This window comes from Pleurodeles waltl, chromosome 6 (genome assembly GCF_031143425.1).
Source record: "Pleurodeles waltl isolate 20211129_DDA chromosome 6, aPleWal1.hap1.20221129, whole genome shotgun sequence".
Classification (NCBI taxonomy): Eukaryota; Metazoa; Chordata; class Amphibia; order Caudata; family Salamandridae; genus Pleurodeles; species Pleurodeles waltl.
The window spans coordinates 1,667,431,011-1,667,447,386 of NC_090445.1; the positions used below are offsets into that span (position 1 = coordinate 1,667,431,011).

General features: G+C 42.7%; 1 protein-coding gene across 5 annotated transcripts in view; it reads right to left on the minus strand.

The window, feature by feature from the left end:
• KCNT1 (potassium sodium-activated channel subfamily T member 1) overlaps positions 1-16,376 on the minus strand; it is a 1,355,573-nt gene that overhangs the window by 374,345 nt on the left and 964,852 nt on the right. For all 5 annotated transcript variants that reach the window (XM_069241642.1, XM_069241641.1, XM_069241643.1 and 2 more), the window contains exon 10: positions 12,949-13,043. In XM_069241642.1, the coding sequence (XP_069097743.1) occupies positions 12,949-13,043 (95 nt within the window). The remainder of the gene's footprint in view (positions 1-12,948; positions 13,044-16,376) is intronic.

Here is a 16,376-nt window from a genome sequence, read left to right on the forward strand (position 1 = left end):
AGCAAATGAGCATTTGATTGTTGACTCTAATTTTCAGCAGTTCCAATGCCTCCTTAAGGTTTATTGCCACGATCAACATAAATGTACATAATGAAGTGCATCAAATCATATTCATATCTATTACATTTTACATGTATGTATAGAACAATGCACTCACAGACCCGTGAACAGGAAATGGGCCTAGTTCTTGTTGCATGCTCCCAAGTATGAGTTCCTATCCACTAGTGTTAAGCCCAATGATTTCAGTAGACCTTGGAATGTATTTACAGTTTCTATATTTCTCTGCAACTTTTTTTGTCAGTCAGTGGTTAAAACAATTCAGCTTGCCTAGCCTGGTAAAAGTGTTCTTACAATGTATAACCGAGGAATTCTAAGTGCAAAGTAATGTCACAGATGGTCTAAAATAGCACTAGGATCAAAAGAAGTCTCTTCTTTGCCCCATAGGGCAAAGCCGAATGTAGTCTTATAGATAAGCCACTTCAAATACAGAATGACAGATGTTCATTCTTTGCTATAGTTTTGCATGAAAAGCTAATATTGCTAAAAGTGTTCATATCAAGTTCAGTCTTGGGAGATTTCTTCCTTTTTATATGCCACATAATACTACTTTGCACATTTCTGAGAGCTTTCCTTCAAGTGATGATTTTTACGTGCACTTGTATTTATAAGAAGCAACCAAAAGACACTTACACTTCTTTTAAAAATGGCTGAATTTTTTGTTTTTCACTTTTTCTGTTTTACATATACAAAACTTAGTTTAAATTGCAACTTTTTTACTGTACAAACATGTTTCAGAAGACAATACCTAAACAACAAACTCTCCTCATTTATTCTGGTCTACTCACATGCAAATTGTGGGCCTTCATAAGATAAGATAAGACACCTATAGCAAAATTGCTCTTTATGTGTCAAGGACTATAACAATATACATACTCTCAGATTATGAGATGTATTATTGTAAACACCTGTACAGTTTCTGTTCACTTTTCTCAGGATTCTTCAGGACAGGACAATCCAATCTGATTTCTTAAAGAAAACTCTCCACTGTGCAAATCTATGTATCAAATGCATATGCTCAATATTCAGTAGTAGTAGCTCCTAACCTTCTTTAGGCTATTCCATAAAGTATGGAATACCATCTACCATACTTTATGATTTATAGGAGTTTCCATTTTTGAGTGATGTGATTGAGATACATACACAGTATTATTTGACCTTGTTGCATCCAGTAAGCAGTTGCATATAAACCCAAGTACCACTCCATTTTAAGGCGCACATTTGAGGAATGTACAAAGCACCTGTTATGGGATGTCCTTTAGAGATGGGGTGATGGTACTTATGGATTTTATTTATGAAGGTTCAAATGTGGGTCTATTTTTTTTTAATTGTATGTATTTATTGACAAAGAGTTTATGTAGATGTTTCCATTGATGTCATACACACACACATTGAATTTTCAACTTTAATTACATTCACCCTCTATACCTGACGGATTGCAGATATTGGTATATAGTTTCAATTTTCTCCAGTTAAGTTTGAATGGTTATGGAGGTATGTAACCGAGTATTATTTCTGACAAAGATGAAATTTTACTGGCAGCTCTCTATTATTGAATGCCTATATCCTAAGGGCTTTCTGTGTTTATTCCCCATCTTTATAGGCAGGTCGTCTTTGGCACAATGAAATCCATTGAATGAGAGAGTTGGGTTGAAATGTCTACTTAATTTCAAGGGTTATTTTTTTGAAAATGCTTTTGAACGAAGGATCAAGAGTACAGCTTGGACTAGGTTTACTATATAGCCATACAACAACTTTTAATGTACTTGTGTATCATAATGTTTTTGTCACATTATTACCACTTTAGAGCATTGTGCTGTACGTAGATCTACTGTCAATCTGGGAATGCGTAGACATTTCTAGTTACAGAAAGGATCTGTGTTTTAGGGTTTTGATTACATGTTTTGAAACAAATAATGCACACTGTGCACCTACATATGAAGCCTGAAGAACTTGCATATTTTTTTTAACTATACACTAGTTCTTAGTTTATGCATAAGGGTTAGTCTTTGGAAACACAACAATTTTGTGGACTGAAATCAGTTCTAACTAAATGTTAGTAAGAACTATTTCAAACCAAAAATTCTATCAAATGTCTCTTTTTTCTTTTTTTTGTTGCAGAGACTCAGGAAAAATGCAAAACGCGTGACTCTGTTTTTTTCAGTTTGAAAGGCAGCAAATTATCACAGGAGGAAACATCATGGATGCTATTATAGAAAATGTATTCCATTTACGGTGTTCTTAGAAAAGATGCCTGCCGGGCAACTAAATAAGAGTAACAATTATATTTTGAAATCCCTGGGAACTCCTGAAACACCGTTTTGTAGCCTGTCGCGTCAATAGACTTGTTCTCATTGTGCTGCCGCTATTACAGAATGCATTACGGATTCTGTTCTGGATTCGAGAAGCGGCGCACCCTCTTAATAGCACACGCAGCACATTTTCTTCCTGCACAGTGATGAGGTGAGTCATCTGGCGTCTATTGCCTATTATCAGTTCCCCTCATGACAAAGACTGCAAAAGAAGCATGCAGCCGTACAGTGGCTTTCTCGGGGACAAACATTTGTGTGCTGAGTTTTTCAACACGGTTAATGTACCAATGGTCACACTTTGTGCAAAAACATCAGTAAAGCATTCAAATTCAACTTTAAATCCTTCTTAAGATCCGCCAGTGTGCAGATGGTGCAAAATTCGACCTAAACTTCTCTAAAATTGAAGAGATCAATTGATTCAAATTTTCTGGTGGCGGCTCACTTACAAGAGTGTTTGGTGTGGAGATGTGGAAGAGGAGAGGATTGGGTGACAGTATTGTGGCTCTTCCGCTGTCAAGTCTGGAAACAGAAGTGCAGTTGTGTAGTTGTACATGGTTATATGTCAAAATGTTGGCTGCAGAAATATCATCCAAATATCAATTACCCATACACACACACACACACACACCAGACCGTGCGCGCACACATGCGCACACACCCACACCCACACACAAGCACACACACACCTACACACCATGTATTGAGATGGCACTGCAGCTGGACAGCTTTCAGTTTTATCCCAAACCCTCATGCTCAGGGAGTCGGTGTAAAGCAAGTCGATAGCAGGCACAGACCATCAAAGGTGCACCTTATTGGCAAGAAACTTTTCTACCTTGAGCTCTGACGAGATTTTCAGAAAGTCCTCAGGTCCTCTCCTTCGGCTTTCATTATAGAGCTTTCAGATGCTCCACAAATGAGAGGAGGAAACGCTGTCTGGCTGGGACACTGGTGAGCCAGAAGTAGTTGTTTGTATCTGTGCATGTAACAGGTACCTGCTTCCTCCTGTTTTGTTAAGAGTATTGTTGACTCACCCTATCACCCCGAGGGTATCCTGGCTGATGTACGGTTACTTCTTGTGGCCCCAGCCTGTCCTCTACCCAGTATCTACGCAGAGATGAAGCAGAGAGTGTAATGTCTCTTAAGCCATGGAGACCTAGCACCGTGTGCCTTGGGAGTGGCCTTTAGCTCCCATTCCATTACACCTGGCTGCCACATGGACAAAAATGCCATTATGTGCATGTCTGTTGTGTGTGTGGATGTTTGTAGATGTGTGTTGGGGTGTGTGTGAGGCTTACCTAGGGAGATACCGGCAAGGGGGATAGCTTAATCGTAACATGTTATAGCCATGGCATATTGCAATTTGTCTTTAACATGACAATGGTCACTGCATGAGCATCGGTATTCTTTACAACATTTTGCTATTCCCTGGTACAATATGGTCATTCTTGACAGCATTCCAGCTATTATTGACGTAATAATCCCCAATCCTTCCTATATTGTGTGAATTCTTAACAAAATTATGTAGTCCACCATTACATCTGGTGGGTATTCTTTACGTTATATCTTCTCATGCTGGAACAATAGTAGCCCATCCACTATCTATTTTTGGGCTGTCTTAAAAACATTCTTGCTATCCACGGCAAAATAGTGGCCCTTGCTTTTCTTTTTTGTATAAGTGATTTTTTATTGGCATTTTAAAATACTTTTATTGCAGAAAAAAACCGCATTGGCATGTATTAATATTCATCAGTAAGTATGTAATAAAGGATAAGAGAATTCAGCCACTTTCACAATTAACTTCCATATATCATGCATTCAAAGTGAGAATGAGTCACAAAGACTTGTACCCTACAGCTTGGTGTTCCTGAAAAAGACCACATGTTTTGCAGTGTTTCGGCAGAAATCTGCAGGTCCATTAAATGGGTATTATCTAGACCTTTCACCAATTCATACCCCAAAAAGTGGACCAAACGTAACATTTTATGCCTCTTTTACAATACTATAGGTATCCGAAGCATAACGGTGGTCTATCCTTGGGATATTGTGAGTATTAATAGTACAATTCTGGCTTCCCCTTCTAAAACACGGCTTTCTTTTGCGGTCATTCTCTCCTAATGAAAACGTTACATCTACAAGCAAAGGAGTTCTTTGCCATGTGTGAAGAAGCTGTCTTTTGTGATGTAAGTCTTATTTTGTGAGAAAGAGACTTCACTAAGGGTGATATGGCTTTCTCTCTTTTGAAACTTTTTCATGGGTGGAAGAGCTGTTTTTCGGTTGGAAATGTTTTGCTCCTCAGCAAATGTCTACATCTTAGGATAAACAGGTGTTATCCTACAGTACAAGAGATTTCTGTGTGCGTAAAAGAGCTCTTTCTTAGGGTAAAAGATATTTCTCTTGTCATGATAGGATGTTCTCAATTATGAAAAGTCCTACTCTTGTGTTCTCCTACGTTAAAGAAGGTGAAGCAGATTTATCTTGGTTGAAAATCATTGTACTCATAGGGCAAGAACTTTCTCTTAGTTGAAATAGCTTTATCTTGAACAAATGAGATTTACTTGGGATGTCGCGCCCGTATCTACTTGGGAGGACTTTCTTTTCACAGGGCTAAACAGCCCTCCTTTTGGTGAACAATTTCTGTTCATGAAAGTGAGTTCTTTTGGATTGGGCTAAAATCATGAATTGACCTTTAAATAAAATATCATGCACAACAATAGGAAATCCGTTGGCAACCTTTGTTGCATGTATTGTGCGCTGCCAGATAATGATCCACCAATGGTTCAGCTTGTGATGTTAAAGCAAGATTGAAGCGGGCGGGGACATTTAAAAAAAAAAGAAGAGTTCTGGTTGGGGTGGCGGGACATTGAGGAGGCCCCCAAAGAAAGCAAAAAACAATAACAGGGCTATCAGGAGACCTCCCAGAATGCAAGTTACAATGAAAAATAGAGCCATAAACACAAAAACACATCTTAATCATTTCCAGCCCCCAGAAACATTAGAAGTGATGCTACCCTCCCCAGAAAATAAAAAAGGTTCCAGGGAAGCGCAAAGCAATAAAATATGTGGCGGGTGGGGGGTAAGAAAGATGGGGGCAGGACCAAGAAAGAAGCATGTGATCTACGTGGGAAACTCACTAACAGAAAGCTTGTGTCAGGTAGTTTCAAGCAGTGAGATGATTCAGAATCCTAGAAATTATTAAGTTTTGGATCCAGGTCTTCAGTAGCCTGTGATTCATCAAAATTATTTCTTGAAAATGTACTGGTGCTCCCCCAATGTCCACAAATCAAGTGTGAAGACAAAACTTACTACTGGAGATGTGATCAGAATCACATAGGTTATGTTAAAATGTTTGTAAAAGGGCACATTGTTACGGGCTGATAGATTGAAATTAAACATGGAATGGAACTGATCCGACACAGCTGAGAATTATTTATGCCTGTGGTATTAATCCTAAATTACCTCTCTTAACTTGACATAGAAAGATGGATTGCAAAAAACATCACGTTTTGCCAAGCGTATCATGCTATGAAACTGGAAATGCAATCATACATTATTGGCTGTTGCTTGACCTTACGAAATGGCTCTGAAAAAACACATATACAGACTACTTGATAAAACATGTTTGGTAAAGTTTTAAGTAGATACTTGAAAATGTAAAATCTCTACATATGATGTATTTTACAATATTTAACCTTTTACCATACTCAAGATTAATGAATTTAATTATCTGTTTTTACATTATAATTTCAATATCACATTGCTGCATTTGTGATACAGTTTAATCAAGTTTACTAGTGTCAATTCTTAGTATTTCTATGTAAAAGTCTTAGTAAATTCTATTTCTTAGAAACAGCTTTAGTTTAAGTTTAAACTGCATTCTTTTTATTGCAAGAGGCTCCCCCTAGATTCGAAATAGTTTATTGTGAGAGAAAGGGTATTTGTTTGGGCTGAAAGACATTTTTTCCAGACAGTGACAGATTTTGTTTCCAGATGAAAGAGCATTCCCTCAACGTGCAAGCACTTCAGTGTAGGCGAAAGAGCTGTCCATCTCTGAAAAGACACGTCTATCACGGTAGAAGAGTTTTTGGAATTTGTAGAGACTACTCTGAAAATAAACCGGTTCCTTAGTAGAACTTTATTACCATGTGCGGAAGAGCATTGCTTCTAGTTTGAGGAACGTTCTCTAATGTGGTTTCAAAACAAAGAAGCAAAACTTTATTGCTTAAATCTGTGAACACCGGTTCTGGCCTGGGCTACTTTCAAAGTGAAATTTAGAAGTTTGACATTGGAAGTCAATATTAAGAGGCAGATAATTCAGGCATTGTACGAACCTGGGTAACTGGTTTAAGTGGGGAACCCTACTCGAGCAGCAATCACAATCCTTGTCAGGGGAAAACACCAGCAAACCCCCAATTAACCTTTGCTTAACCCTCCTGTAGCTTGGCACAAAGCAGTCAGGCTTAACTTAGAGACAATGTGTAAAGTATTTATGTAGCACTTCCAAGAGCAATACATGAAAAATTCCACGCCACTTCAGATAAATACCGTATATTTGAATACATTATTTAATATCAAAACAACAAAAAAATAGTAGAACCAGACAGATGCAATTTTAAATATTTAGGTAAAAACAGTATTTATTACCACACAGCTCCAACTGTGATTATCTGGTCACACTCGACCAGGACAAAGTCATAATTTCAGGCCGACCACAATGAGGTATGGGCCAGATAGGGGGACCAAGTTAAACCCACGGAATCAAGTACCCTAAATCCTGGTTGCAGAGCGTTGCAAGGTCCTGCATCAAGGCAGTGGCGGTTCTGAGGAGCTGTTGGCTGCAATGTGATGTCCTGTGTCTAAGATGTGTCGACCAGCAGTGGTTCTGAGGAGCTGCAGGCCTCAGGTGCGAGTTCCTGTGTCGAGGATGCGTCATGCAGCAATTACGAGCAGCTGCGGTGTTGTGATGCAAAGCACTGTGTCAAGGATGCATCATGCAGCGGCAAGTTTAAAGAGTTGCGGGTCCTGTGTCGGGGATGTGTCATGCAGTGGCTGTTGTAATGCAGAGCTGTGAGGCGATGCACTACGCTGCGATTGGTTCTGCTAGGGCCACAGTTTTTGCAGTAAGAGCACTTTCAGATCCACTTCCAGGGTCCGGGACTGGAGCAGCACTACTTGGGGGGGTGGATAGGGGGCATAGGACTCACAGCAGGCAGACAAATTTAATTTTACTAATAGTATTGTCATGGCTCCAGAGACTCCACAGATAAAAAGATAGAACAGGTATATTTTTTTATGGTCAGTTTCTTTGCCAAGAGTATGGATTTTCAGCAGCCCCAAACTTACTACTAGTAAAATTAAAGTCATAGGCCCTCATTATGACCTTGGTGGGCGGCTTCAGCCGCCCGCCAAGATCTGAGCGCCGGGCAGCCGCCAAAGCGGCCGCACTCCCACCAAAGCGTCTGCACTCCCGCCGCGGTCATTTTGAGATCCCTGCTGGGCGGGCGGGCGGAAACCTGGTTTCCGCCCGCCGGCCCAGTGGGGATCTTGGCCGCAACACAGGAGCCGGCTCCAAATGGAGCCGGCGGTGTTGCGGCCGTGCGACGGGTGCAGTTGCACCCGTCACGGATTTCACTGTCTGCTATGCAGACAGTGAAAAGCTGCACGGGGCCCTGCAGGGGCACTGCAGGGGCCCCCAGGGGCCCGCGACTCCCCGTACTGCAAGCCTTTTGGCTGGCGGTACGGGGACTCGTAATCCCCTGGGCAGCGCTGCAAGCAGCGCTGCCCTGGCGGATTATCACAGCCGGGGCAAATGTGGCGGGAAACCGCCGAACCGCCGCGGTCGTAATGACCTTGGAAGCACCGCCAGCCTGTTGGTGGTGCTTCCGTCAAAACAGCAAGACCGCCAGGGTTGTAATGACCCCCATAGTTTTTAAACACCAATAAATAGTAATCTTACACAAAAGTGTGTGTTTACCTTTCTGAATCAGGTCCCATGTGAATCTATACAATGCAGGTGTGTAGAGCTTCACATTTTACTGTTTTGTTTGCATAGCAGGTTCTGTATCCTGCAGAGTTTTAGCTGTATTTCTGACTGACAAATTGAGGTATGGCAGACATGGACTACGGAGGGCAAGATGAAAAGTAGGGAGTCAGACCAAGGCAGAAGAAGGTGAAAATGGTTCCCTAATGAGAAGGCACATAAGGTACAGAAGATTGAAGATCCGAATGCCATGGTGTTTGATAGGTAACATGAGCTGTGGATTCGCCGTTAATCCTGAGATAAACAGTGTTTCAGGTGATCAGACAGGATTCATAAGAGTGTGCACAATTGCGGATTTTGAGTCATCTTATGAGACCTTGATGTTACAAAGTGCACATACCAGTTGTGACTGAAAGAGGATGGTGAAGATGTGAAAAAAAATGTGATCAAGGTAGATGGCAGCTGCCGTGAGTAAAACCCTCAAAACAGGACACTACAGTTAAAAAGGGCAATTGCCGGTAAAATCCTATTTTGAACTTTTGCTTTCACTAGATACTGGTGATTCAAGTTATATTGTAGGAAACAATTCTGTCAAGTAGGTGCCAATTTGCTCTACAGATAAGGTTGCTTGCTTGTATAGTGACTCTTTTAATAAGTTTAAGAGGGCAGAAGATCTAGTTATAATGCTGTTGATGGCTAGATGTTGTTTGGCAATGTGCATGTGGCCATGCATGAGTGCTGGGTAGCGGGATGGACAAAGAATATGCAGGTTTATTTCCTGGGACAGAGGGTAGTATGAGTATTTTGGGCACAGTGACACTTTGCCACTAAATTGGTCTTTGGCAATATGGTAAACCCCAGAAAGAAAAGACGGCATCATGGAGAGGAGGGAGTACACATGCTTTGCAGGGTACAAACACAGCATATTCCGCATATGTCCTAGTCCATTATGTAACATATGCTCCATTGTACAGGTGGTGGGCAAGTGAGAAATAGTATGGATATAGTATGGATGGCGAACCTGATCGGACAAATGTTTGGGTGAGTTTAATTTGGCTAGGAAAAATGTGTCTGGGAAATGGTCTGGTTGGGGAGCGATCTCAAGGGCATTGTTCTGGTTGGAGAACAAATTATCTTAGCAATTATCTAACTAGGAGCATGGGCGGCCCCCGCTGCTAAAAGCAGAACAATAAAGTGCTAATAAAAGTATCTTATTATCACTTTATTTTTCTGCTTTCTTAGGATGGGGTGGGGCCAGAATCCTCCACGTCAGCAGGGGGTGATTGAGTGGTGGTAAGTTTCTAAGTGTGCATATCAGTGTGGCCAGCCGGTCCGAGACATGCGCACTTAGAACTCTCCACCCAGCTGTGTGGAACAGCCGGGTAGAGACCAACCGCAGTGCCTCACTCCCTCCCTGAGTGGCATTTCTGCCCACTCAGGCCAATCCGGCTGCTTCTCTCATGCTGGTAACAGCATGGGAGAAGCATCAGGATTGGGTGGGGACAGAGGAAGAAGACAAGAGGAATCTGTACGGCTGAAGCGGTGGAACACGAAGGCGGCAGGTAAGTTTCTTTCTTTTTTTTTATTGCCCCCCGTGGCCCCTGCTCCATGTGCTGCCGCCCCACGCACCTCCCGCTCTGCGCACTGCCCCTGTCTCCCAACCCCTTCCTGGAAGCAGCCGCTACTGACTAGGTGTGCAATTGATAGGACTTGACTGACTGATCAAAGATTGCCTAAAATTTAAAAATAGTCGGATTGTGAAAGATCTGGAAAGCAAGAGGTCCAACTTTTAACACTGCCCACCTGTATCGCAGCCACCAGAGAGTCGACTGTCCCATGGCACTTCAACAAGCTATGTTATTGTTAGAAATGGGGTCTTTGGTTGGCAGTCAGGTTACCCCCTGTCCAAGCAAGGACCCTCACTCTAGTCAGGGTAAAGAAGAATCACACTCAGTTAACCCCAGCTCATCCCCTTGGTAGCTTGGAAGGAGCAGGCAGGCTTAACTTCAGAGACAATGTGTTAAGTATTTGTAGAAACACACACAGAGTAATAGAGTGAACCTCTACACAATGACACAACACAGGTTTAGAAAAATAGTTATTATTTTATATAAATAAACAAGACCAAATACTACAAAAACCCACAATATACACTTAAAAATATGAATTTAGCACTCAGAAGCATGAAAACAGTGCCTTGAGGCACAAATACTGAAAGTTGATCCTAAGCGGCGTTGTGACGGAGTCGTTTCCCACAATGCGTCACCAATGGCGCTGTTTACGGAGTCGTTCGACCCCCAGGTACAGTACCTTAGTAAACAAGTGGAAAACAGGCCGGTGCATGGAGTCAGGGACCGTGGCATCACTGGATCCGATGCAGCGTTGGTTCTGGTGCTGCGAGGCAGAAGTGCAGAGGCGTTGTGCAGCGGATTGGGTCCTTACTGCAGATCGGTGGAGGTGAAGTGGTGTCGGTTGCTGAGTCGGTTCCTTGGTTCCGGCAGATACAAAGTCTGGTGAAGTCACGATGCTGCGGGCAACCTCACAGGGTTGCGATGATGTCACAGGGCCACAGGCACTTCGATGGCGTCGGTTCGTCACAGACGTTAGACTTATGACACTCCGGTGTCAGCAAAGTCGTGGGATCAGCGGCTGCAGCAATGCGAAGCCTACAGGGTCGTTGGGGTCTTCGCAATTCTGAGAGGTCCACGGACTAGGGGCAAGCGGTGTTGAGGTTCCAGGTAGTGGCAGCAGCCAACAGGGTCATCGGATTCATCGCACTTCAGCGAAGTCCATGGCCTCAGGGCAGGTGGCGTCGCGGCTCTGGGTTGCACATCCTTTCCGAAGTCACATGGTGTTGCTTGGCATTGCTAGACTGGTTTTTCTCCAGAAATTCACTTCCAGGGGACCAGGAACTGGAAGGCACCTTCTGGCAAGTTAAAGTCCACAGCATGCAGACTCAAAACTGGATGGTGAAGCCTTTGCTGTCCCTGAGGCTTCAAAACAGGAGGCAAGCTCTACTCTAAGCCCTTGGAGATACCTCTCAAGCAGGAATGCAAACAAAGTCCAGTCTCTGTCCCCTTGCACAGGCAGAAGCAGCAATTGCAGGACAGCCTAGCACAGTCAAAGGCTAGAGCAGCACATCTCCTCAGCTTGTCAGCTCTTCTCCAGGCAGAGGTTCCTTTTGAATCCTTGAGGTAATCTGATTTGCAGGGGTTTTGGGTCCAATACTTATACCCCTTTCTGCCTTTGAAGTTGGTAAAATTCAAAGGGAAGTCTCTCTTATTTGCAAGATCCTGCCTTGCCCAGGCCAGGCCCCAGACACACACCAGGGGTTGTAGACTGCATTGTCTGAGGGCAGGCAAAGCCCTTTCATGTGTGAGTGACCACTTCTCCCTCCCCTCCTAGCACAGATGGCTCATCAGATTATGCAGGCTACACCCCAGCTCCCTTTGTGTCACTGTCTAGAGAAGAGGTGCAAACAGCCCAACTGTCAAACTGACCCAGACAGGGAATCCACAAACAGGCAGAGTCACAGAATGGTTTAAGCAAGAAAATGCCTACTTTCTTAAAGTGGCATTATCAAACCAACAATCTAAAAACCTAATGCACTAACAGATTTATTTTTAAACTGTGAGTTCAGAGACCCCAAAATCCAAATTTCTATCTCCTCTCAAAGGGAATCTGCACTTTAATAATATTTAAAAGCAGCCCCCATGTTAACTAATGAGAGAGATAGGCCTTGCAACAGTGAAGACAGAATTTAGCAGTATTTCACTGTTAGGACACGTAACACACATCTGTACATCCCAACTTTAATATACACTGCACCCTGCCCATGGGGCTACCTAGGGCCTACCATAGGGATCCCTTACATGTATAAAAAGGGAAGGTTTAGGCCTGGCAAGGGGTACACTTGCCAAGTCAAATTGGAAGTTTAAAACTGCACACATGAATAAAAAGGGAAGGTTTAGGCCTGGCAAGTGGGTACCCTTGCCAAGTCAAATTGGCAGTTTGAAACTACACACACGGACACTGCAGTGGCAGCTCTGAGCCATGTTTACAGGGCTACTAATGTGGGTGGCACAACCAGTGCTGCAGGTCCATTAGTAGCATTTGATTTACAGGCCCTAGGCACCTCTAGTGCACTTTACCAGGAACTTACATGTAAATCAAATATGCCAATCATGGATAAACCAATCAACAATACAATTTACACAGACAGCATATGCACTTTAGCACTGGTTAGCGGTGGTAAGGTGCCCAGGGTCCTAAAGCCAACAAAAACAGGTCAGAAAAAATAGGAAGAAGGAGGCAAAAAGATTGGGGATGACCCTGCAAACAGGGCCAAGTCCAACAGTTATCTATATGTAACTCAATGACAAATGCTTTAGTGGTCTGCAGACATTCTAAACTATGGCCTTTAGGTTGCACATATGCATCCATCCTACAAAGCAGTTTCAGCAACTGATAGCAGCCGCTCCTGAGAACATTTATATTGGGAAAACATGTTTTTACAGCTTGCCAAATGTGGTTACTGGCCATCAGTTGTGGTCTGCCTCATCATGACAGCATCCTTCAGTATCAAACAGAACACAAGCTTACCCAGTGAAGACGAGGCAGAGGAGGGTGCATATTAGGATCAGAACTTGATTGAACATTGCAGACTGGGTTCTCTGGATCGCTCGATGCAGGTCATTCTGTAGGATATTGAACACTCATTAGTAGTGATTACGGACCACGAAATGCCACAATGCACAGACAGACATACATGTATACACAAAGCAACATCAATCCATAGAGAAAGACACAAGCACCAAAGTCTGTAAAGTGAGGCACTTACTTATCAGGTGGGCCCTAAGCAGCACTAGAGGTGATGCTGGGCTCAACACAGGTGGACAAGTCAGCAAGTACTTGAACCCATAAATAGATACATGCGATAGCTGTAGCCAGAACAGAAACCTGGCTTAACCCTTTGTATACGTGGCTAAAGTATTTCCAAGCGTACCACTAGCAACATCGAAACTATTCAAGGAACGAAGTTATACTATCAACAATATAAAATAGAAAACAACTATTATGATAATGAATATTTTTACAGCCCCTACCTATATGGACATGTGAGAGGCCTTCAAGGAGCAAGAAGTGACCAAGTTCCTCAAGAAAAAAAGTGAACAGATCGATGATACGAAAGGTAATTTGATTTGGTAATTTTAATGTTGTAATGTTCATAATTTACCACAATTCTTCCCCACTGGCTTTTCTATCACCAGCCCACTGTTGTTTTTTTACTCTCCCACAATAGTACAAGGGTCTTCTTCAGAGGACTACTCCCTGCTCCCTCTGACATCTTCCAGAAGATAAATCTTTTTTTTTAATTGAGGGACCACTGGTTTCCTTTAAGAACACTGCCTGCTTAAAAAACATTAAAGTTTGTCAAGTTTTCTATTTTAGAATTAATTCACTGGGACAATGGTCTGCTGTTCCTCACAGGCCACCATCCATGTGATTTCAGCCAATCACACAGGGTTGCTAATTGCGACATGCCTAGTGAGTATTAATAGGACCAGTTACTCTGGTATCACCTTTAATTCAATATTTTGGGACTCGATATATTGGTGCATAGTCAAAATCCAAATCTGTTAGCAAAAAGTCGATGTGCAATTTGCAACTATTGTTTGCAAATGGAATAATAGTGTCTGACCCCTTCTCTTTCCCTTGAGTATATGGTGTGAGTTTTTCTGCGTGATATGTATGTGGTGTAACATGCATGAGTTTTCATTTGCCTCGTGAATGCTGTGTTCTTGGAGGACTCAGCGATTGCAGTACAAGACGGAAAGTCCCATTCAGTTTGTTTTGCAGAAGCGACAGACTACATCTAGCTTTTTCACGCAGAGCCCAGCAGCTCACAGTTGACTGTTAAAATAATCCATATTCTTTCTCTGCCAGGCCAGCTTCACAATATGGGACTGACCACTGTCTTTTTAATCAACTGGGCAGCTTTGTCTCAAGATCTACTCGGTGACAGCTTTCCCAGCATGTCTGACCCGTGTCTAGCCAAATGCACATCCCTGTGTCCATCTGGGGAATATGCTCTTTTGAAGGAACTGTCTTGAAAAATGAAGACTCAGCCACATACATTTGCATCCTGTTTCTCCAAAGCAGATTCTTTGACATCTAGGATTGTTCCCCGCCTCCAATGTACAAGATGTTGCCTGCAGCGCACTGGGAAGAAATATGGATTTTTAACCTTACACATCCAGAAACTGGCCTCTTCCTTTCTGCCGCCCCGTGAAATATAACAATATTATTAATGCTAATGCTCAAATATTTATAAAGCAGAGCTATCACCGAAGGTCTCTTGGTGCTGGAGACAAAGATGGACGATCACAATAAATGGACAAGGATAAGAAGAGGTAGGTTTGGGGTTCTTCCTAAAAAGGATGTGGGAAGGGACAGATTTCAGGCCTCTAGGGAGTGCGTTCCAAGTTCTGGCGGCCAGAACGGAGAAATATTTTTCCACCAGTAGACGATTGTTTGGAGCAAGGGACCACAAGAACATGTGCGTGTGAGGGGTAAGGAGAGTGGGTAGGCTTGCATTTCCTAACTTTGGCTCTGAGAAGAATCTATAGCCAGTGGAGTTTAAACACAGTTGGCTTTACTAATACATAACAGGAGCTTTAGGCAATAGCTCTACTGGTGTGATTCTGAATGATTCGAAGTCTATGTAAATGCAATTTAGAGATGCCAAACTTTAAAGAAGTACTGTTATCGAACCGAGATCCAATAGTTGCAATTACTGTTTTTGTAGCCCCAGAACACAGAAGGTGAAGAATGGGTCTAAGCTTGAGAAGATAAAAACAGCAAGCAGAAACCACAGAAGATATCTGAATGTCATGTTTTTTTAGTCTCCACAGAACCAATTCCTGACATGAAAAAAACAGTCAGAAGAGATATCTACTAGAACATTTGAAGTTGCTGAATTCTGCGATCCTGAGGAGCTCTGCTGCTGTGTGCTGCTGTGTGCTGCTTGGGCCATCCTGGGACTGACTTGCCCAAGAGAAGAGAGGAGCTCGAGAAGAAGAGGTAGGCCCAGCTGAACTTCACCTTATGTGGAGGACGACTCAAGTTGAAATCTGGAGCCACAAGTTCCTACAGCACAAGAGGCCTCTGTTTGTGGTGCATAGATCATACAGTGTGTTTGTGTGTGTGCTGCATTTTGTGTATATGGGAACAATTTTGGTATTGCATGTAAGGATTGAGGATGTTTTCCAATGATGTTGTGGCAACGTATAAGATTGGCATGTGGAGAAAATGTGTGGGAAAGTGGCGGGGGATATTGTGTGCACTCACCACAATAACCTTATCAAGTAAACGTTCTACAATGTCAACCTAGATGAAGCAGCACCCTAAGTGTAATTGCACATACTACAGTAAAGGGTTCATTGTCTACATTCCGAAGAGGCCCAACTCACAGTTGCCTTATATAAGGGTCTTTAGTGAACCACAGAGACCCAGAGGAGCCACAACACACAGGCACCTCAATAAAGAGTCTAACTGCACAACACAGAAAAATGGAGGAGGGACCCACACAAAACTTAGTAAAGGGTCTACAGTGTACCACAAAGAAGCACTGAAACAATAAAGGAACAGCAATTGTAGCTGCAATCACCCCGTTACCCAAACCACCCTCTCCCCCACCCGTGCATTTTACCGCATCCATATATTTTATGCTATTCAGTGCCTGAATAGTACAAAACACAATCATTATGCCACCACAGCACACTGTTCAATGGATCTTAGAATCTCCTTAATTGGACCAGAAATATTTTTATGGGTTAGGTTCCCCATTTAATTTGCCCAATTGCCTTTTAGGATTTTGGGCAAGATCTCAGCGACCAGGGTTCAAACATTCAGCGCTAACTCCTCTTGCAACTAGCTGTGGTTATACACTAGGGCAAATGGACAACGAACTATAGCATGCAGAATATTTTGTAATATTCTGTCTGGCCCCTTTAGCTGTTTGACAAGCA